Raw genomic sequence first — 23653 nt, forward strand, 5'->3', positions numbered from 1 at the left:
CAGTTCCAAGAACAGCGGCCAGCTGGGGTTCGCACCCGCTGCCTGTGAGTCAAACACCACCTCGAGAAAGTGTTTGCAGAGCTCTGAGAACACCGCGCACACTTTCCAGATTTGGTTGATTCAGGGAGAGAAGCGTGAAAGGGAAACCCTTAGGGAGGACCTGAAAGGAGAAGTGCAAGCAGAAGGGAAAGGGATTCGGCCAGTGGGGGTGGAGGGGTAAGGGTAGGGGGGGACCACAGGGAAAGAAGCTGGACCGGAACATCCCCCTTGAAAATAGACTTGGGGGGCCGGAGTGATAGCACAGCAGGTAGGGAGTTTGCCTTGCACGCAGCCAATCAGGGTTCAATTCCCGGCATCCCATATGGTTCCCTGAGCACCGCCAGGAGTAATACCTGAATGCAGAGCCAGCAGTAACCCCCTGAGCATTGCCGGGTGTGATCCAAAAAGAAAAGAAAGAAATAAATAGACTTGGGACTTTGTTTGGCTTTTGTGAGCCTGTGTGTCTGTGTGTCTCCCTGAATGCCCCACAGTGCTCCAAGGCTGCTCCAGGTTCAGTGCTCAGAATCACGCCTGTGGCTGCCTGGGATGGAGCACAGACCTCCCATATGCAAAGCACGAAAATAGGAGACCATTAGCTAGCCCAGTGGTTTCGGCCACAGCCGGCCATGCTCTCAAGAAGCACTCCGGGCTCCCACAATTCTCTTTTCCTTCTCCCACCCCTTTGGACCATACCCAGCAGTTCTCAGGGGGCTATTCTGGCCTCTGTGTCCAGGAGTGATTCCACGGCAGTGTATTTGGGGGAGCAGATGCAGTGCCAGGATCTAACCAACAGTGGCTGTGTGCAAGGCCAGTGCTTTGGCCTCCCTGGATTATCTTCCCCACACCTTTTTTTTTTTGTTTTTCTTTTTGGGTCACACCTGGCGATGCACTTGGCCTTCGACCTTGCCCGTGAGGCTGAGTTGGACCCCAGAAACACCTCACATAATCAAGTGTGCAACCCCTGGTTATGACATACTGAAGGGAAGGGAATAATTTGTTTTGGGGGTATTTGGCCCCCAGACGGCTCTGTGTTCAGGGGTCACTCCGGGGAGTGCTTTTGGGACCATATGAAGTGACAGGCATAAAATCGGGTTGAGCCCATGAGAGAAAAAATTCCTCAGCTCTTATAATAGTTCTCTGGCATCTAGGGAACATTCTTAATGTAAAGAACATTTTGTTTTCTTTATGTGTGTGTTGCGGAGGGGGAGTTCTGGGCCACTGGGGCCATGCTCAGGACTTATTCCTGCTCTGCATGCAGGGATCCTCCTGGCAGGGCTCGGGGGGATCATATGGGATCCTAGGGATTGAATCCGGGTTGGCCATGTGCAAAGCAAGTGCCCTACAAGCTGTACAATCTCTTGCCCCCCAGGAAAATTCTTGTGTGTGTGTGTATGTGTGTGATTTTTTTTTAAAAAAATTTTTATTAGTGAAACACTATGAGGTACAGTTGTAGACTTACAAATTGTTGCACTTGGGTTTCAGTTATACAATGATCGAGTACCCATCCCTCCACCAGCGCCCATCCTCCACCACCAATGATCCCAGTATCCCTCCCACCTCCCATCCCACCCCGCCTCTGTGGCAGGGCATTCCGATTTGTTCTCTCCCTCCTTTTGGGTTCTGTGGTTTGCGAAAGAGGCATTGAGTGGCAATCATGTTCGGTCTAGAGTCTACTCTCAGCATGCATCTCCCATCCTGGGAGGATCCTCCCAACACCCTTTGTTTGGTGCTCCCTTCTCTATCTGAGCTGCCTTTTCCCCTAGCATATGCAGCTGGCCTTCAAGCCATGGAGTGAATCTCCCAGGAAAATTCTTTATGTTTATTCATTTATTTATTTTTTTGCTTTTTGGGTCACACCCAGTGATGCACAGGGGTTTCTCCTGGTTCTTCACTCAGGAATTACGCCTGGTGGTGCTCAGGGGACCATATGGGATGCTGGGAACCAAACCCGGGTCGGCTGCGTGCAAGGCAAACGCCTTACCCGCTGTGCTATCGCTCCAGTTCCAAATTCTTTATGTTTAAAGGATAATGCTGAATGGTAAAACACAGGCATTTGACCATGGTGAAAGTGAAACTCAAGCCTGAAATATCACTTAGAAAGAGAGCTGGGCCTGAAAGGCACAGAAGGGAAAAATAATTTTCACGGAGGTGAAACCATACCTGGGGGCCACTGGAACCACTGGAGAATGGGGAGGAGGGGTGGGGGGAGGGGTAAAATTCTGACGAGGGGTGGGATTGAATTTGATGGAACAAAGAAATTCAAGTTACTCCTTTGCGAAGTGAGAGGAAAGCATGCATTCAAAAGAGAAAGAAAAAGCAAGACCGCACTCTGGGAAGGAAATTTGTGTGCGTGGGAAGTTTATTTGAAAATGTCTCATTTACAATGTATACAGTCACGAGAAGAGAGGCGACTTTGGGTGCGAATTTAATTAATCTGCAGTAGGAAGGGTGACTTGAAGCACAGATTCTTAAATGAATGAGAATTCTCCTTGTTTATCGAATGTCGCCACACTGGCATGTGTGCTTAATGTGCTTCGTGCGCGTAGTACTTTCTAGAAACCTTGGCCTTTTCCTCTCTGGGTTTGGAGCAGAGATTTCCATGCTTTGGGGCGGGGGGGGGGGGGACTCTTCTTGCATCTCTATTTAATCAATTGTGCAAATCCCATTACATGAAATTGCTTCTGAACAGCAAGAGTCTGATTCTCATTTAGGTAGTTTTTTTTTTATTCTCCCAGCAATATGAAAGGAATCCAAGCCCTGCAGCGTTCTCCAAAATATGGAACTGGTCTCAAAGTCCCCGGATTCCTGTTTGAATTTCATGGGCGTTTTAATAAAATCATGGGGGTTATTCCGAAGGATAAGGTCCAGAGGCCCACAGACTTGTTGACTTGTTACAATAGAATTTTGTTCAATTTACCTGTAGATTGCTTTATTTTTTTTTTCTTTCCTTTTGCTTTTTGGGTCAAACCCGGTGGTGCACAGGGGTTACTCCTGGCTCTGCACACAGGAACCACTCCTGGCAGTGGTCAGGGGACCATATGGGATGCTGGGAAACGCCCTACCCACTGTGCTATTGCTCCAGCCACCTGAAAAGGAATATTGGGACAAAGAATGCTCTTCCATAGTCTCATAGTCTCATGTTAGTATCCTGCTGAAGGTTGTACAGGGAATGAGGTTTATCACTCCATATGGTTCCTTGCTGGGCGCGTCCCTGGAAGCACCAGCAGGTCTCCAGGAGGGCCCATGGTAATAACTGGCACCACAGGCCCAAAACAGCAGTACACATCCTTCAATCCTGGCATTGATTGGAGGCCCAATTAGCCAAGAATCACCAGAAAGGGCCGCCCCCCACCCCCACCCCACACCCCCGCCCCTCTGCCACTACCACCAAAACATCTTTCCCTCCTCCCCCCTCTCTTTTTTTTTGCTTTTGGGTCACACCCAGAGATGCTCAGGGGTTCCTCCTGGTGCTGTGTGTGGGACAATATGGGATGCTGAGGACTGAACCCGGGTCAGCCACTGTCACTGTCCTGTCACTGTCCTCCCGTTGTTCATCGATTTGCTCGAGCGGGCCCAGTAACATCTCCATTGTGAGACTTCTTGTTACTGTGTTTGGCATGTTGAATATTCTTGGTAGCTTGCCAGGCTCTCCGAGAGGGGCGGAGGAATTGAACTTGTCTCGGCCAGGCTGGCTGCGTGCAAGGCAAACGCCCTACCACTGTGCTATATCACTCCAGCCCGGGTCAGTCACATGCAAGGCAAATGCTCTCCCCGCTGTATGCTGTACGCCCACCCAATGGTGTTCAGGGTTTTATTTCTGGCTCTGTGTCCAGGGATCACTCCTAGCAGTGCTCAGGAACAAACCAGGGTAGGCCGCATGCCAGGCCAAAGCCTTCTCTTCTGTACTATCCCTGAAATGTTAGTCAATGGTAAGGTTAAACCTAGGCTGAATGAGACAACAAATTCAGCTGAGACTGGGCTGTGTAAAGACTGTTTCTTTGACTCTCCTATGAACCATCCCACCCGCCTGCCAGAGGTCAGTTCTGGAGACCCTTCTGAGCTCCCCAATCAGGCTTTTCTGTGGTTAGTATGAAAGGAATACCATCAACTCAAGGAACGTCAACCACAATAAATAATAATTGCCTATTTGGTGTGGGAGAGGCACTTGGCGCTTGGTATAGGGGTAGCTTCTGGAGGTTTTCAGGGGGCCGCTGCCAGCTGTGTACAAGGAAATCCCCACCACCCCTGTATTATCTCTCATTATGACCTCGTGGTAGCAGTTTAATCTGCATTGCACCATGAATAGGTGTCAGTTACTATTCTGAGTGGAGAGGGACTCACCTGGGTCTCACCTGGCCATGTTCATGGCTCAAGTGGCAGGAGATCATTTGTGGTGGCAAGGATGAAACCCAAAGCCCTAGGCTAAGCCCAAGACCTGGTTTTTGATACTCTTTGGAAAATTGAACAGGGACTCATGAGCCTTATAAGTTCTTTATTTGGCCTTTTCCTCTCTGGTTAACTACAGATTCTGGGTTTAGCAGAAAATATTTTGGCTTGCCAAGAGGACTGTCTTAACTTGTACTTGGCTTTAAAAGATTTTGCCAGTTGGAGGTCGAATACTGCCCCCCTCCCCCACACACAATAGATTGGATTTTCTAGGACTACAAAAAAGAATGACGGTTCTCACTGGGGGGGGGGGGGGGGAGAGAAAGAGGAATAGAGCAGCCAGGCAGATGTTCAGAAAATCCAACAAAAACAATTCTGAGTCAAGAGGCCCGTGAAGATGAAAGGGGATGAGTCAAAAGAGGCGTAAGAATCGGTATCAACAGATTTAAGAGTAAATAATGCCGGGTGTGATAATAGTACCGCAGGTAAGGCATTTTGCCTTGCATGCAGCCAACCCGGGTTCGATCCCCAGCATCCCATAGGGTTCCTGAGCACTGCCAGGAGTAATTCCTGAGTGCAGAGCTTGGAGGGACCCCCGAGTATCGCTGGGTGTGACCTCAAAAGCCAAAAAAGAAAAATAAGAACGAGTAAATGCTATCTAAAAATGTATTCTATTGAAATGGCAAGGGGAGTGTTTGCTAAGAAGCCCTGAGTCTAATCAATCTAGGATCCTGGGAAGCACCAAAACCCAACGCTAAGATAGACTCTGGGTCAAAAGATTGGGAGTAGAGGCCAAAGCGAGACAGGGTGAAGAAACTATTCATGCCTACAGGAAGAGACAGGCCCAGAACCTTCTCTTCCTCCCACCCATACAGCTTTCCTTGATTCTTCTTTGATCACAGACTCCCGGGTCTCTGCAAATCCACATCTTCGCAGGGCGGAAGTCGGAAGTAGTTGGAGCGCCGGAGTCTTCGGGGTGGGAGACCAGCCATCTGGCGGCACAACTCATCTGGAGGCCGACCATGCGGGAGGAAGCGCAGGGAAATAGCCGGGACTTAGTGGTGGTTTTGGGTTTTTTGTTTTCAATTTGTTTTCTGTTTTTCAGGCCATGCATGGTGGTGTTTGGGGGACCCTGCGGTGCTGGGGATAGAACCCAGGCCACCCACATGCAAAGCATGCGCTCCGGTCCTTTGATCATATTCCAGGCCAAGACTTTTTAAAAAAAATATTTTTCTGGGGGCTGGAGCAATAGCACAGAGGGTAGGGCGTTTGCCTTGCATGCGGCCAACCCGGGTTCGATTCCCAGCATCCCATATGGTCTCCTGAGCACCGCCAGGGGTGATTCCTGAGTGCAGAGCCAGGAGTGACCTCTGTGCACCGCTGGGTGTGACCCAAAAATTAAAAAAAAATTATTTGATGTTTGGGGGCCATAAGTAGTCAGGGCTTACACTAGACTCTGTGCTCAGGAATCACTCCTGGTGGTGGTTTGGGGATTATATGGGATGCTGGGGATCAAACATGGGTTGGTCACGTGCAAGGCCAGCGTCCTCCCTGCTGTGCTATCACGCTGGCACCACCAGGTCAAGGATTTATTTTTAAATTTTATTTATTTTTGCTTTTTGAGTGCTAGGGGCAAGCTACCGAGAGTATTCGATATGCCAGACACAGTAACAACAAAGTCTCCAATGGAGACGTTACTGGGCCCGCTCGAGCAAATCGACGATCAACGGGAGGGCCTTTATCTTTTATCTTTAGGGGGACCATATGGGATGCTGGGAATCGAACCGGGTCGGCTGCATGCAAGGCAAACGCTCTACCTGCTGTGCTATGCTCCAACCCCTTTAAATTTTTTTTTTTTGAATCACTGTGAGCTACATGATCCTTGCTCAGTTGAGCGTCCCTCTCAATGAGATCAAGGAGATATACGTGGTATCAGGGACTGAACATGGGAACAGCTACTTGCAAGGCAAGCGCCTACCTGCCGTTGAGTTTCAGCCATATAATGATCGAACACCCATCCCTCCACCAGTGTACGTTTTCTATCACCAATGTCCCCAGTATTCTTCCAGCCTCCCCCCACCATGACCCCATCCCACTTTTCCCGCTGCCTCTATGGCAGACAATTTCCCTCTTTCTCTCTCTCTGTTGGGCAATATGTTTTGCAATACAAATACTGAGAGGGCCATCCTGTTTGGTCCTTTCTCTACTTTCAGCACACATCTCCAATCCCGAGCGATCCCTCCCACCATCATTGACTTAGTGATCCCTTCTCTATCCCAGCTGCCTTCTCCCCCAGCTCATGGGGCAGGCTTCCAACCCTGGAGCAATCTTCCTGCAGGTCAAAGATTTAAGGGACACAGGAGACCGAGGTTGAGGAGAGAGGTCTGCTCAGAACCTTTGTTGTGCTACTTACTCGCCATTGATCATTTACTAGAAAGTTTCTTAGCTTTTCTGAGCCTACTGTAAATGCTATTAAAATCCCTGCCTCAACAGGGGAGCGAAACCCATAAAATAATGTATGCAAAGTGGCTCGCAGAGAACTGGAGAGACAGAATAGTGAGGAGAGTGTTTGCCTGGGTTCAGTCTGCTGCATCCGACCTGATTCCCCAAACCCCACCAGGAGTGATCCCTGAGTGCAGATCCAGTCCTGAGTACAGCCAAAGTTGCTTCCCTTCACCAACCCCCGCCCCCCCAAATTGCCTAGCACAGGTCAGCAATAAATGAAAACTTCTTTTATAGATTGCTGGTGAAGTGATAGCTCAGTGGGTAGGGCGTTTGCCTTACATATGGCCGACCTGGGTTCGATTCCTCCATCCTTCTTGGAGAGCCCAGTACGCTCTCAAGAGTATCCGGTCTGCTTGGCAGAGCCTGACAAGCTCCTCGTGGCGTATTCGATATGCCAAACACAGTAACAACAAGTCTCACAATGGTGCCCGCTCTTGCAAATCGATGAACAATGGGAGGACAGTGCGACATAGTCAATAGTCCCCCCCCCCCCCCCCCGCCAAAAAAGGGCCCCATCCTTCAAACTATCATTCAGGGTTCGTGCCGTGCAAAGAGCTATTTCCCGCGAGACAGTTGCAAGTCCAAATATTCCTCCTGACTCTCAAGGTGTTTCCCTTGCAGGTGGCTTGTTGCTCAAGAGTCCAAGCCCGGGTTTCCTTCTGCAAAGTTCAGTACTGCTCTGACTCAGGACCCCGCTCAGGCGGGCTGCTGAGTCAGAAATGGCCGAGCCTGTGGGGCCACGAGCAGCCACAGGGAGCACTCGGGGCCGGCCCCGGGGAAGGTGCAAGGTGGGTTTGTTCCCACCGCTCACAGGATATATGACCACAGACCGAAGACCTTGTTTTTCTACCTTCCTCTAGGGCTGCAGTTTCTCAATTAGCCATGTAAATGTTGGGTTCCTGGAATTGGGGCGGGGGTGGGGGGAATGGGGACTTTGGAGAACCTGTTGGAACCTTGCAGAACTGGTGACATTTCAGTGCATGATTTTTTTAGGTCCTATCCAAGCCTTACTGTCTCTGAATAAGGAGGAGTAGTGTGTGTAGATCTGTATGTATGCACTCAAACCTGTGGCTTAACTTCTGTGCAAATGCTTATGTGTGTATGTGAGTGTGTAATCTTATGTGCATATGAGTGTGTTTGTGCGTATGTGAGTATGTGTGCGTCTCTGTAGAGACCTGAGCTATACGTGAGTGTGTAATCGTATGTGCATGTGTGTGTTTGCCTATGTAAGTATGTGTGTGTCTCTGTAGAGACATGAGCTATGTGAGTGTGTAATTGTATGGGCATGTGTGTGTTTGAGCGTATGTATGTGTGTCTCTGTAGAGACATGAGCTATGCGTGAGTGTGTAATCATATGCACATGTGTGTGCATATGTGAGTTTGTGTCTCTTTAGAGACGTGAGCTATGCGTGAGTGTGTAATTGTATGGGCATGTGTGTGTTTGTGCGTATGTATGTGTGTGTCTCTAGAGACATGAGCTATTCGTGAGGGTGTAATCATATGCACATGTGTGTGTTTGTGCGTATGTGAGTATGTGCGTGTCTCGGCTATGTTATGACTTACTTGCGACTGTCTAGTACTTGGACAAAGGACCCGCAGATCTGGCCGGACTCTAGAAAGTTCTGTCTATATGTTATGTAAAAGAGATTGTGGGTTATGGTCTAGTTGGAAAAGAATGGGGTACTTTCCTTTGGTTATTTTCATATACCAAGTATGTTGGTTATCTGGGGGAACTTGATGGCTGATGGCAGTGAAGGGGGGGAGCCTTGGGTCACCCTTAAAGGCAGAGCTTGTCAGCGTGAGCCTCCTCTGCCACCCATTCCACATCCAGACGTCACCTCACCTTTCATCTCCTCGTGTTCTTTGCACACCAGCCGGGAACAGATCTCCTTGTTGATGATGTACATCCGGCGCAAACTGTCATGGGAACATTGAAGCGTGCAGGAAAGAGAGGGGGAAAAAGTGTTGAGGAAGAACTGAGGCTGTATTTTCTTTTTTGAGGATGCTCAAGGGTCATTCCTGGCTCTGCACTTAGAATTTCTCCTGGCAGTGCTGGGGGGGGGGGAGGGGGACCCTATGGGATGCTTTGCCTGCCACATGCAAGGCAAACCCCCACCCCACGGTGCTATCACTTTGTCCCCTCAGGCTGTCTTTTCACTCATGACTACATGTAAGGCAAAAGCATGAGTCTTTTCCTTTGGCTTATTTTGGTGGAATTGGACCCCAGGCCTCACACATACCAGGCCAGCGCTCTAACCCACTGAAGTTCTAACCACTGAGCCACATCCCTGAGCCCCCTGCTCCCCCAAATAATGGAATTCCACAATGTCAGTGGCGGGCGTGTGCAGCTGCTCTGGAATCTTTTTTTTGCGGGGGGGAGTGTCACACCCGGCGATGCTCATTCAGGGGTTATTCCTGACTCATGCACTCAGGAGTTACTCCTGGCGGGTACTTGGGGGACCATAAGGGATGCTGGGAATTGAATCCGGGTCAGCCGCGTGCAAGGCAAACACCTTACCTGCTGTGTTATCATTCCAGCCCCTGCTCTGGGATCCTTACCTGGTGAAGCATAACTGTGGGTGAATACATTGCTTGATTGGTCGATGCACAGAGTAGAGTCGCGTGCAAGCGAATTTCTCATCCCGACAGTCTGACAAAGCCCAGGACAAAAACAAAAACAGTCAGGAGAAGTAGAAAGGCAGCTGTGAGGCACCGGAAGGAGAGATGGGGCTGGGGGTGCCCAGAGCATCATGGGAGTCAGAGCCAACCTTCCTGCTTGCCAAGAAGCAGTAGAAAACCGACTAGATGGGGCAGCCCTGCTGGAAGGATGAGTAGAATCCACCTCTGAGGACTCTTGGGGTGTGTATGTGGTGGTGGTAGGGGATGGGGGAGTCCTCCCATTGAAAACATGACACCTCCCCTCTGATTTTTTTATTTCCTTTTTGGGTCACACTCAGCGATGCACAGGGGTTACTCCTGACTCTGCACTCAGTAATTACTCCTGGCGGTGCTCAGAGGATCATATGGGATGCTGGAAATTGAACCCAGGTCAGCCGTGTGCAAGGCACACACTGTGCTATCGCTCCAGTCCCTCCACTCTGATTTTTGACTGTTTCCTTCACACCTGGTTGTGCTCAAAGCTTCCACCTAGACCTGCACTCAGGGATCACTCCTGGAAGAGCTCTGGGGAACATATAGGGTGCCGGGGGTAGACTGCATGCAAGGCAAAAAGTATGAGTCTATTTTATTTGTTTTGTTTTGTTTTGCTTTTTGGGTCACACCCAGCGATGTTTGGAGTTCCTCCTGGCTCTGCACTCAGTAATTATAACTGGCGGTGCTCAGGAGAACATAAGGGATGCCAGGGATTGAACCTGGGTCAGCTGAATTCAAGGCAAACGCCCTACCCACTATGCTATCACTCAGGTCCCTTTTTTGATTTATTTTTGTGGAATTGGACCCCAGGCCTCACACATACCAGGCCAGTGACTGAGTCACATTCCTGGTCCTGGGGACAGGATGAATAGCATTCATTTTGTCCCCTGCTTCCCCCCAAATAGTAGATAGAGATAGCACCATCTCTCCAGAGGCTCCCGAGGAAGAGGAAACTAAATCTGCAGGAAGAGATGCAGGAGACAACTTACCTCCAGTGGCATTTCTGTCCAGTGCTGCTAGAAGAGAGAAAAACTCAGTTATGACTTGATCCAAGAGTCCCTTCTCCGTCTCTCATGCTGACTCACTCAGGACCCGTGCAGGGGGCCACTATGTAGTTAACGATTGAGTTCATAACTGTTGAGGTGGGGGTGGGGGCACTCCTGGCAGTGCTCAGGGCTTCCCCCTGGGCTCAGCATCCAGGGATTGCTCCTGGCAAAGCACCAGGGCCAATACGGGATGCCAGGGGTTGAACCTACAATGAGGCAAGTAGCTTATTCATAGTACTATCTCTTTTTATTTATGAAAAGTTCATAATTTTTAATGGGTTTTTAAAAGAAGCCCCCAAGGGGCTTTATTTATTTTTTGGCTCCACAACATTGATGAGGAATCAGAATTTGGCTTTTTTTTTCTCCACTTTCCTGGAGAGTTGAGACCTTCATTGTACCATATCTCATTGTGGGGTGACAAAGAGCAAATTTAATGGGAGACACAAGGCAGGAGCCTCAGATTATAGGTAGCAGTGCCTCCTTTTCTTGTTCTTCTTGTTCTTGTTCTTGTTGTTGTTGTTTTGTTCTTCTTCTTCTTCTTCTTCTTCTTCTTTTGAGGGGGGCTTTTTGGGTCACACCAGCGATGCTCAGGGGATCACTCCTGGCTCTGCACTCAGGAATCATTCCTGGCAGTGCTTGGGAGATCATGTGGGATGTCGGGACCTGAACCCAGGTCAGCTGTGTGCAAGGCAACACCCTACCTGTTGTACTATCACTCCGACCCCCCATAGTGTCTCCTTGAAACCACACACATTTCTTCACTAGAAGTTCCTTATCATCATATTCTAGGATAGTATTTCTCGTAAGGAATCTTGAGAGTGGGGCCAGAATGATAGTCCAGCGGGGAGGGAATTTGCCTTGCCATGCAATTTACCCAGGTTTGATCCCTGGCATTCCATAGAGTCCCTGAGCACCGCCAGGAGTAATTCCTGAGTGCAGAGCCATGAGGAACCCCTGAGCATTGCCGAGCGTGACCCAAAAAGCCAATAAACAAATAAATAAAATCTTGAGACATAGCCAGGGGCTGAATTTGTAGAGAGGAGAATAAGGCGAGGAATAAGATGAGTGTTAGGGAAAGACTAATGATCGGGAGACATCCATCAGACCACCACTGCAAGAGTGGCTAGTAGACAGGACATGATAGTGACTAGGTTTTCTCATTCCCATGGTTCCAATATTCCATGACCTCTGCTTCTGGCCCAGATTTTTCCATTCAGTTCTAGATTTATTAATTCGATAGTTATTGGATGGATGAGTTTATGGAGTTTTCAAATCCACCAGATCTCACAATGACTTGTCTTGCCCTGACCAATTTAGTTTGTCCTTTGGTGACTGGTACCACCATCCACACAATAGTTCATCGACCCGACAGAATCGCAATAGATCTTTCTTCCCCCTTGGAGTTCAGATTCCCTTCTCCCTACCTCTATTATCATCACCCCGGTTCCCCATTCTGTTGTTGTGGTCATCGGGCATGTCAGAATCCCAGTGTTGTCAGGATTACACTTTGTTTGGGGGGAGTTTGGGGGGAATGAGCCAGAGATACATCCTCCGTCCTAGGCCTTTGACTTCTAATTGGTACTATGAGATAGCCCAGATTATCATTTGGGGGACAGGTGGTGAAGGCATCAGCAACCGGGTTGGTTTTTCCCATCCATCGTCTCTTTCTAGAAAATTTCTTTTGCATCAAGAACTCCCGGTGATTTTTGATTTTTCACCCTAAGCCTCAACTCATCACTTTTTTCACGCACCTTGTGTCTATTCATTAGAGCCTCTTCTCCTTGTCTTCCAGGAAACAACTCGGCCTAGGTGTTCTCCAGAAAAGCGTTTTTTTTTTTTTTTACGAAACTATGAAGTTTGCATTTTCTGCATGAATACATCTCAATAGAGGGTTTCTACTTTATACCGTCTACTTTATACCGCCAAATTCCGAGTGCGTTTCTCCTTCCCTTAATCCAACAACCATTTAAACATTCATCTTAATTCTACTTTAATATTAGTTATTTTGTAAAGACACAGTAAGAGATACATTATGACGGTAGAGAAATAATCTCCCCAAACACCCTCAACATCAACAATTGACAGGTCACACAGCTGTGTGTGTGTGTGTGTGTGTGTTGGGTGGCTGGCCCTTTCTGACAACTTGTTTCTTTTTTTTCTTAGCTTTTTAGGACACACCTGGCAATGCACAGGGGTTACTCCTGGCTCTGCACTCAGGAATTACTCCTGGCGGTCCTTGGGGGACCCTATGGGATGCTAGGAATTGAACCTGGGTTGGCTGCATGCAAAGCAAACGCCCTACCCAGTGTGGTATCACGCCAGCCCTCACAGCTTGTTTCTGTTTGCACAATATTGCCATTGTTTTTAACACCTAACCCTCAGAACAGGGTACTAAGTGTGGGAAGCCAAGAGCCCTCTCATAGACCCTGGCCGTGGTTCCCATGTTAGGAACTGCTTGGGACAGACATTGGTGACAGTCTCCCAGGACTTCCTGATCTCAGCGGATGCCTGATCTATAGCCACATAACATCAGGCTGACAGTTAACTTATCTGGCCTTATCTATAGTGACCTCCAGGATGAATCTACTGCCCTAAGACCCTTTGATATACAAATGTAAAGCTCAGGATGCACCTACCGCCATAAGACCCTTTGATGTACGAATGTTTACCTTGAATGTTAGGTAAAGCTCTTGTTGCTGACCTTACCATGTATGGTTATATTGCTTCTGCTCCTGACTGGGCTGCCCTGATCCAATATAAACAGCCTGTAGCCCCCAGTAAAGTTCTGTCCCTTTTTCTCTCTGTTTCTAAGCTGTACTCTGTCCCTTGTGTCTTGTGTTCATTCGGTCGGTCCTTCCCTGCACCTACGAATCCTAGGGCCATCTCCCCGGGCCGGAGAGTGGTCTGGCGGGGCCCTCCGCAACTAAGGACGCACTCTAGGAACTGCGGCAGAGAGAATGGGGAATGGGTGTGTAGCTTTCATGCCTTCTCCAGGGGCGTTGTTCTGCTCTCAAATCTCCAAGTGTTCCCCCATGTGCTCCCCATGTGTTCCCCAGTCCACTCTTAATTCCCCACCTACTTTGGGGTTTTTATGGAGACTTCTTTATATGGGCACGATTGACGTCACCATGCCAGTAGCAATTCCGCAAATATCACTCTGCCTTTCCATTTGCATGATTTTCACTGGCAATTCTCTCAATTTAATTTTTTTTATCTTCTAAGTTTCTCTGGAATTTTTTGGTTTGGGATCACAATGAGAATTTTGTTTTCTCAGGAAAGTGTTTCTTGAAATAATTCTTTCCTTTTGGTGTTTGAATCACATCTAAAGGTATTCAGTGCTTACTCTTGCCTGGCATGGCTGTGGGTGGGTGGGAACTATATGGGATGCCAGGGATGGAACATGGGTTGATCTTACTCCACTGTCCTATCTGATTGACTCTCCACTAAACCATTTTATTTGTTTGTTTTGGGGCCACACCCAGGAATGCTCAGAGGCTACTCCTGGCTCTGCACAGGCATGAGGCAAATGCCCTATCTGCTATACCCCAGTAGAGCGTTCCCTAACCTCCAGTACCTCCAGTACTGAACGTAGTCAAGAATTCTTTGAGTTCACCCATGACTTCTTTTGCCTATTCTGGTACAAATTGAATTGGAACATTTCCTTGTTGATCTGTCTCATAGATAAAGATGAAGAACATAACCTTTGTTCACCTTCAGGTGAACCTAACAGCAGGTTTTCAATAACTGTTTAACATTTTTTCTAAGGTGGGATTGGGAGGGAGAGGGAGATGTTGTTTGCGTGTCTTGGTTTTGGATCACACCCAACTGTGCTCAGGGCTTACTCCAGGCTCTGTACTCAGGGGACCATATATGGTGCTGGACATAAAACAAGTACATTACCCCTGTCCTGCTAGCCTGGTCTTGCTATTTATATTTTTATATACCCTTATTAGTGTATGTGTGTGCGTAGTGTCAGGGATTGAACCCAGGCCATCACACTTGCAAAAGGAGCTCTCCACCACTGACTAATAACCCAAGCTCCCTATATTTATGAAAATTTAAAAAAATTTTATAAAACATAAATCTTTTGTAAAATATAATTTTATAAAAATATAGATTAAAAGCCCCGGGGAGGGAAAAGAAGAACATCAGTCACACGAATGGAAGCATCTTATTTATGACCACAAACTCAGTTTGAACTGTTTGCGTCATGTCCTGTCTGTCTGGGGGTTCTTCTCCAGTGGTCCTGCCCTCGTGGGCTCTGGGCACAGCCCAGAGGGGCCCCATTGCTCTGGGATCCCAGATCTGAACTCACCCAGGTCATCTGTGGAAGGCTCGATATCAGCCAGAACTGAAAAGGCACAAAACAGCATGTGTAAGGAGAACTTTGAACAGGCAAGGGGAGGCAGAGGAGAACCATTGAGTGGAGATAGAGCAGGGCATAGTAAGGCCAGGACTGGGCTTGTGTGTATGTCCAATCTAAGTCATTTTTTTCTAAGTTAATCTAAGTAAGAATTTTCTGGGAAAGACTAGATATAGTACTTACATTTGGAAGCCTTTATTTATTTATTTTGCTTTTTTTTGGTCACACTCGGTGATGCACAGGGGTTACTCCTGGCTCATGCACTCAGGAATTACTCCTGGCAGTGCTCAGGGGACCATAAGGGATGCTGGGAATCGAACCCGGGTGGGCCACGTGCAAGGCAAACGCCCTCTCGCTTCAGCCCAAGTTTTTCTAGTTTTGATTCATGTATTTTTTACTCCAGAAATCTTTCCCCACTCAGGGAACCATATGGGATGCTGGGAATTGAACCCAGCGTTGAGGGTAAATGCCCTACCCAAACGCCCTACCTGCCGTGCTATTGCTTCAGACTCTGAAGCCTTCCTCATCTAAGTATCCTCTTGGCACCCTCTCCCCTCCCCACCTTTTATTTAGTGGACTAAGGGACCTCTTTTTTCCCCCTTATCAGCAAACAATACGCCCACCATTTCCCTAGCCCTTTCCCAGAATTAAGAAAACAGGGATCAACTCAACATCTAGACTCAATACTGTGATTATCCCCAAGAATCATGCCTTTTGGAGATGGGTGAGGGACTTGAGCCATACCCCACAGTGCTCAGAGGCTGTTCCTAGCTAGCTCTGTGCTCAGGAATGACCCTTGGCGGTGCCCGGAGACCAAATGTGGGTCTTCTGCATGTGAGGCGAAGGCCTTGGGCCACAGAGAAAACTTACCCGTTTCATCGGTTGCAGGATCATTCACCAGATCTGCAAAGAGGTGCAAGGAATGAAAACTGCCAGTAGGAAAGTAGCAGAAGGAAGGAAACGGGAATGAGGGTTTTGAAAGAAAGAAAGGAAAACTAACGAAACTGCGGTTGCGGACACGGGCAGATAGAGAAAGAAACGGGAGTGGCCACAGGACTGTATGTGTTCACCTAAGGGTGTGCATGTCAGATTGCTGTGTCACCAGAAAGTCGTCTTGAAGACAAATGTCCTTCAACAATTTAGTTTGTTCTTTGGGTTACCACCATCCACAACCAAAATAGCCTATCCACCCAACACCTGTCCTGCAGGAATTCAGAGCAAGTACTCACCGATTTTCCTTCTAGTCTTCACTTTTCTTGGCTTTTGTCCTACACCCCTCTGTCCCCAGTATAAAAACAAAAACCAAAAACAATTTTGAAAAAAGAATGACTTACTAGGATCTTCTGTGAATACTTCGGGAGTTGGTGTAGTTGCATCATTGTCTAGAGGTGGGGGATAAAAAAAAAACATTGTGAGTCTTTGGTCACCCTCTCCCAAGCTTGCACAGCTGTCCCTCAATATCAGTCAGATCCAGAGCCTGCAGTGAGTGGAATTGTCTAGCCTGGTCCACTGTATTTGTTTCCAAATTCTTTTGGCTTGTGACCCAAACAATCACTGGCACTTGAATATTCCAAGACTTTACCTAGTCCAGTTCTAGCCCAGAGGAATCAATCCTCAACAAGTTCTTTTTTTTTTTTTTTAAGGTTTTATTTGGGTCACACCCAGTGATGCTCAGGGTTTCCTCCTGGCTTTGCACTCAGGAATTACTCATGGCAGTGCTTGGACCATATGGGCAAAGCAAACGCCCTCTCCACTTTACGTACTATTGCTCCGGCCCCAAGTTTTTCCATTTGGAATTAGAATTTGATTTGCTAGCAGGACTTCGATGATTTCATTGTCCTTACAGGGAATAGTACCTGCAGCTAAGGTGGGCTTACTATGTATGAGCATGGTGGAAATCCCTGTTTACACAGATGATCAAAGATGAGTATCAAGATGATAATGATTTACTCAAAATCACCGAGCTTATTCATAATCATATGACTCTTGGACGATACCAGAACATTATGAGCTTCTATATATAATTGATTTCATGGGATGTCAATTTGCTGTTATGCTTAGACTTGAGCATTGCCAAAAGGAGCTGTGACTTTCAGATGCTCAGTGAGAAAGCGGGGAAGGGGAACACCAGTGGAAGTAGCAAATATTTTGTGCAAAACATTTTACAGGAATTACAGGAAAGTCAAAAGTCAGGAGAGATCTTGAGGTGAAAGCTATTAGGAAAACACTGAAAATTTGTAAAAAAAAAAAAAAAGAAAGTCTTTCTTAAGACAGTCTCTACTTGAAAACCAAGAGGCATGAGAGCAGGGCAATAGGACAGTGGGTAGGGGACTGTTGCACACAATTGACCCGGGTTCAACTCCCAGCATTCCATAAGGTCCCTTCAGCACTGCCAGGAGTAATTCCTGAGTTCAGAGCCAGGAGTGACCCCTGAGCATCTTCAGGTATGGCCCAGAAGCAATGAATAAATAAAAAAACAAACAGAATAAATAAATAAATAAGGCAGCATCAACACCTACATATTTCTTAGCTGCTGTTTCATCCGTATTTCTTCACGGACAGGTTATGCCATTAACCTGTTTTAAGCACCAGGGATTGGTGAATTTCCAGAGCTTGCCTGCCTTGCTTTTCTGAAAAACTTGTCTAGGAGGTTTAAATCTGAGGGTAGCATTTGTATAAATTGGATTCCAGTGGCTGATAATTTCTTTTGCTTTGGGGGCCACCTTCAGCTGTGCGCAGGATTTACTCCTGGCTTTGTGCTCAGGGATGATGCCTGATGGGGCATTGGGACCACATACAGTGCCAGGGATCGAACCTAGGTGGGCAGTGTGCTAATCAATCACCCTCCCCACTGTATTATCAACTCTCCAAAGCAGAAATTAAATACCCCTTTAAAAATGTTTGAGGGGCGGGAGAAATAGCACAGCGGGCAGGGCGTTTGCCTTGCACGCAGCCGACCCGGGTTCAATTCCCAGCATCCGATATGGTCACCTGAGCACCGCCAGGGGTAATTCCTGAGTGCAGAGCCAGGAGTAACCCCTTTTTGGGTGTGACCCAAAAAGCAAAAAACAAAACCAAAAAGAACCCAGTGGGTTCCAGCAAAAAAAAAGTTTGAGCTACACCCAGCAGTACCCAAGCGTACTCCTGACTCTAAATTAGCCAATCACCTCTGGATTGAAATCAGGAGTTCAAAGGAGATCCATCACTCTGGCCCTAATACAAATCTTTTAAAAATCATTTCCTCTGCTTACTGCTTCATCTTTTTAAAATTCTAGATGGGGGCCTGTGGGATAGTATGCCTTGTAGCGTGTTTGCCTTGCATGCGGCCGACCCTGGTTTAATCTCCAGCATCCCATAGGATCCCCCAAACACTGCCAAGAGTAATTCCTGAGTGCAGAGCCAGGAAGAAACCCTGGTCATCACTGGGTATGATTCAAAAATTTAAAAAATTCTAGATGGTCTTGGATGATGACTCTGTATGCAGAAGCTCAGGGTTCAATGCCCAGCACCATATGGTAGCCCGATCACTTCCAGAAGTGACTCCCCAAACACTGAGCCAGGAATGTCCACATTCACTGCTTGGCATGGCCCAGAAATGAACGCACAAACACACACAGACACAATTCTAAATAGGGAGTCATCAGATCTGGTCAGTGAGATAGGTAGGGTGCTTGCCTTGAATGCGGTTGACCCAAGTTTGATTTCAAGCATCACATGGTCCCCCGCACAAGCCAGGAGGAAGCCCTGAGCATCACTAGGTATGGCCCCAGAAAACAAAGGAAAAAAAAAAGGAAAGAAAGAAAAGAGAGAAAGCAAATCATCAGATATGACAAAGTAAGGGTTTTTTAGGTTTTTGAGTTTTTTTTTTTTTTTGATTTTTGGTTTTTAAATCTGGATTTGCTCCAGTCCCAAGGGAAATTTGAAAAATCACTGACCCAAACCATTCTGGAATCTCTGCAAGGGGGAATGGAGTCCCTCCAGGGTGTAGCCCAATCCTGCCCTAGCTCTCAGCACATTCCAATCCAGCTGCTCACAGCATAGGATGCAGAGCCAAAGCCCGGGAGGGTCGGGGCCTGCCCGCACCTCTACATTTCCAGGCCAGATTCTCTGCACATGCCTTTCTCGGGCATCTTTTTCTTTCTTTCTTTCTTTTTTTCTTTCTTTCTTTCTTTCTTTCTTTTCTTTCTTTCTTTCTGCCTTTTGGGTTACACTCAGTGATGCACAGGGGTTACTCCTGGCTCATGCATTCAGAAATTACTCCTGGCGGTGCTAGGGGGACCATATGGGATGCTGGGAATCAAACCCAGGTCATTCATGTGCAAGGCAAACGCCCTACCCGCTTTGCTATCACTCCAGCCCCCAAAGCTAGAATTTTTGATTTTTTGGAGGCTTCCCTCTGGGGGAGGTCTATAAGTGCCCAGGCCAGCTAATTGCATAGCACATGCCCCACCCACTGTACTATTGGTTGATTTTTTTTTTTGACTCATTAACGGACAGTCTTCTTTGAAAATATGTTATTTATTTCTTGCTTTTACTTGGTCAGTTTCCAAACTGGCAGTGCTCAGAGGCTACTCCCAGCTTCATGCTCCTTTCCGCTACTTGGGGACTGCGTAGTGCTAAGAATTAAATCCAGGGCCCGGAGTGATATTACAGGGGGTGAGGCATTTGCCTTGCATGCGACCGACCTGGGTTCCATCCCCGGCATCCCATATGGTCCCATGAGGTCACCAGGTGTGATTCCTGAGTGCAGGGTAGTAGTAATCACTGAGCATCACCAGGTGTAACCCAAAAAGCAAAAAATAGAAAAAGAAAAAAAGAAGAATTAAAAGAATTAAAGAAAGATAGATTTCTTGCCTGCAAAGCAAGCTTGTTTAGGTTGTTGAACAAGATCTCAGATTCTGGAGGGTATTGCTAGGGGAGAAGAATTGGGATCATACCTGGTCTTGCTCAGGCATTTTGTTTGTTTGTTTGTTTGGTGATCACACCCATTGGTGCTCAGGGTTTACTCCAGGATCGGATCGGTACTCAGGAATTACTCCCAGCAGAGGGGGCCATACAGAATGCTGTGCAAGGGAGATAGCACAGCGGATAGGGTGTTTGCCTTGCATGCAGCCGACCCGGGTTCGATTCCCGGCATCCCATATGATCCCCTGAGCACCACCAGGAGTAATTCCTGAGTGCATGAGCCAGGAGGAACCCCTGTGCAGCATCATCGGGTGTGACCCAAAAAGAAGGAAAAAAAAAATGCTGTGCAGGGAAAGCACGCTAACTGCCGTACTATGTGAGCAAGGAGGAGTCACTCCTGGCTGTACTCTGGAGATCATAGTGATGCTGAGGGCTTGGACCACCGCTAGTCATATACAAGACAAGTGCCTTAACCATTTTTTCAAATGGGAGGAGTAAGAAAGCATTCATTCAGGCTTCACTTCTGGTTCTGCGCTCAGGGAATCACTCCTGGCAGTAATCCGGGAACCCAGTGGGGTGCTGGCTGCATCCTGCTATACTCTCTTGCTGTCCCCACGATCAATGGCTAAACCCTGACCCCTCACTCACAGTATTCAGTCAAAAGCCTAACAGGGCCCAGATCCACGGGTTCACCTACCTCCTCGTTGACCACTGACCCCTAGGGGCGTCCATTCTGTACCAAAGGAAAGAGAAAAAAAAGAATGTGAGTGACTCCAGGGTCCCACAAGACGAACCAGAAGCAATGAGGTCACATTGGGTGATGTTTTCCTCTCTGCTTTCCTTCAGCGGAGCAGGGACAGATTGACTTGGGCAGGGCGACACGCAAAAGGGGTGCAGAGAGGAATTTCCCCAGAGGCAAGTTTCTGAACCCAAACCTCCAAGATACTTTCCTGATTTCATTCCTCTGAAGGTCTGGGTTCTTGTTCTCCCAAGAGGACCAATGGGTTTCCTCAACTTCCCTTCCCCCTGGAGCTACATAGAGCAAGCGTCTTGCAAGCTCTCTGGTATGATGAGGGGAAACTGAGATATCTCTGAAATCCAAGACTCACTTTCTCTGTGGTCCCTTCTCTAGCTATGTGGGGCCATGCTGATGTTTCTTGGGGGCCAAGCTGACGCATTGGATATGTGCGGTGGTGGGTTAGATGCTTTGGTGCTCAGTGGCTCCTCCTGGTGGTATGCTCAGAAATGAATCCAGGGGCCGGGGCTTGAATCGGGACCAGCCGTACCTCCCTCTGATCTTTCCGTGGGATTTGAAGTTGAATTTTATTGGGTTTCTAGACCTCCAATGCTTAATCTCATTTCCTCAGGGTACTTGTGGACTCTGGCTCTGTGTAGTAATGCACATTTGTCTTGGATACAGGTATTTGAGCACCCGGTGGTGCTCAGGGATTATTCCTGCCTCTGTGCTCAGGGAGCCTTTTCTGGTGCTGGGGATCAAACCAGGTTCAGTCATGTACAAGACGTGTGCATTAGCCCCTGTACTTTTTTCCAGCTCCAAATCCTAAGCATTTGCCTGCCTCTGGGCTTCCCCATCAAAACTTCAGATTCTGGAGCTGGAGCCATAGCACAACCGGTAGGGCGTTTGCCTTGCGTACGGCTCACCCGGGTTCGATTCCCAGCATCATCTTTGGTGCCCCAAGCACCCCCAGGAGTAATTCCTGAGTGCATGAGTCAGAAGTAACCCCTGTACATTGCCGGGTGTGACCCAAAAAGTTCCACCCCCCCCAAAACCACCAGCCCTCCCCCGCCCAAACTTTAGATTCCTTTTCTAGGGTGATTTGACATCTCAGGCCACCCTCTGCCCTTGCTTTGGGTGGCAGATCTGTTCTTCCTTGGTCTTTCCGGGATTTGGTTTTGGTTTTTGGCCACACCCTAATGTTCAGGTTTCTCCTGCCTCTGCCCTCGGGTTCTCTCTTGGCAGTGCTCTGAGCAAGCCAAACATGCTACCTGCATCCTAGCCTCCAGCCCTGTATCCTTGCCTTGGAAACAGTATCCCTAGACCTCCATGCCCAGCATTTCTCCGCACTCCCCTACAGCTTCCCTCCCCCGTCCCCCCGCCCCCCTGCAGAGGATGGCAGAGACATAGAGGGTGCTCACCTGCAGGGATGATGAAGGCAGTGATGAACAGCAACATCCTGGGTCCCGAGTGCAGCATTTCTAAGGGGCAAGACACGGGCAGGGGGCATGATGCCAGGGGCAGGCGGTTGGGAGCGACTGGGGGGAGGGTGTCTTCTGGGAATTTTTTGGCTCCCTGCCCCCAACAGTCCTTTCTCCGTTCTCTCTCCAGTGATTCCTTCACTCAGGCCTCCCTTGCTGTTCATTTCATTTTTGGTGTCTGGGAGGGCTGGAGCGGTAGCACAGCGGTAGGGTGTTTGCCTTGCATGCAGCCAGCCCGGCAGAGCCGGGTTCGATTCCTGCGCCCCTCTCGGAGAGCCCGGCAAGCTACCGAGAGTATCTCGCCCGCACGGCAGAGCCTGGCAAGCTCCCCATGATGTATTCGATATGGCAAACACAGTAACAACAGTCTCCAATGGAGACGTTACTGAGTCCGCTCGAGCAAATCGATGAACAACGGGAGGAGAGTGACAGTGACAGTGACAGGGAGGGGTGGTGGTGTGGCAACTTGGGCCACCTCCAGCGGGCCTTAAGGCTCTACTCCTGGAGGCGCCCAGGAGACCCTCCGTAGTGCCCACAGTCAGCCCAGGCCAGCTGCATGCTACGCAAGTGTCCTCCCGCTGACCTATCTCTCCTCCAGCCCCCTGCTATTCATTATTATTATTTTTTTTAAATCTTATGCGCCTAATTCCTTTCTACCGAGTCACAGGAATGTGACCCTACATGGCCACACTCGCACCAGTGGCTGCATCTCCCTTCTGGATGTCTCTTGCCTCTTCCTGTCATCACATTTCATTTTACATTCTCGGGCCAGTGACATGGACCCCGGCCCCCGCCCCCACTACACACACACACACACACACACACACACACACACACACAGACACACACACACACACAGAGTCAGGCATGCATGCATGCACGCACACACAGGCACGCACACCCTGACCGCTGGAGGCATTTGTACACTCACTGTCTGATGGTCCTCTCCTTCCACGGAGTCCTTTGGCGACCGAATGTGTCGTTTCTCCTCACGCCGTTCCCTCGTTGGCTGGAAAATAAGATGAACAGGCCACTCCCTGGAAAGGACTTCCAATTTGGCCTCCTCTGAAACAATGAGATGAGGGAGAGAGAGAGAGAGAGAGAGAGAGAGAGAGAGAGAGAGAGAGAGAAGAGAGAGAGTGTGTGTTGGAGGAGTTCAATGCAGTTCCAATGAGAGCGGGATGGAGAAACTGCGGTCACTCTCATCATCACACCCTCATTCCAAAGCTGATGACCACACTGGTGAGAAACGGCAGCTCCCTCGAAGGCTGGCCCAAGCTCCCAGCCTCTCCCGCATCCCCCACCCCCCACCAGGAATCTCTTTCAGTCTCTTAAGTTTTCGGCCCCCAAGCCTGCCTTTCATGTTTCCTTCGGCTCCTTAACTAAGTAATTCCATCCTGTCCTTTAAGTTCATTTTGCATTGTTTGGGGGTATTTTTTCTTCTTGCTTCTGTGCTCAGGGATCACTCTTGGATCTAGCCCCTGGACCCTGTCTGGAGGCAGTGATCAATTCTGCATTGGCCACGTGCAGAACCAGTACC

At 48.4% G+C, this 23653-nt stretch overlaps 1 protein-coding gene across 4 annotated transcripts; it reads right to left on the minus strand.

The window, feature by feature from the left end:
• Nucleotides 1–4522: 4522 nt before the first annotated feature.
• Nucleotides 4523–23312, minus strand: MFAP5 (microfibril associated protein 5). 4 transcript variants are annotated; one of them, XM_056134694.1, is made up of 10 exons: nt 23045–23312; nt 22054–22113; nt 20594–20629; nt 16326–16373; nt 15862–15894; nt 14944–14979; nt 10572–10595; nt 9490–9580; nt 8774–8847; nt 4523–5434 (listed from the first exon to the last, which is right to left on the minus strand). In XM_056134694.1, exons 2-10 carry the CDS (start codon nt 22109–22111, stop codon nt 5322–5324), a joined length of 513 nt encoding a protein of 170 aa, XP_055990669.1. In that variant the 5' UTR covers nt 22112–22113; nt 23045–23312; the 3' UTR covers nt 4523–5321. The 4 variants fall into 4 exon arrangements, with proteins under 4 accessions (XP_055990669.1, XP_055990668.1, XP_055990671.1 ...); XM_056134693.1 differs by having other exon boundaries at nt 10572–10598; XM_056134696.1 differs by lacking the exons at nt 14944–14979; nt 15862–15894.
• Between the last annotated feature and the right edge of the window lie 341 nt (nt 23313–23653).

The sequence above is a fragment of the Sorex fumeus genome, unplaced genomic scaffold (assembly GCF_029834395.1).
Source record: "Sorex fumeus unplaced genomic scaffold, SorFum_2.1 ptg000101l, whole genome shotgun sequence".
Classification (NCBI taxonomy): Eukaryota; Metazoa; Chordata; class Mammalia; order Eulipotyphla; family Soricidae; genus Sorex; species Sorex fumeus.

Excerpts from the sequence above, each read along its gene's own strand:
- MFAP5 (XM_056134693.1), bottom strand. The coding sequence starts at position 22,111 with ATGCTGCACTCGGGACCCAGGATGTTGCTGTTCATCACTGCCTTCATC. Across the intron at positions 16,374-20,593 it reads GGTCAGTGGTCAACGAGGAG|ACAATGATGCAACTACACCA; the intron begins GTAGGTGAACCC and ends CCCCACCTCTAG. Across the intron at positions 15,895-16,325 it reads AGTATTCACAGAAGATCCTA|ATCTGGTGAATGATCCTGCA; the intron begins GTAAGTCATTCT and ends ACCTCTTTGCAG.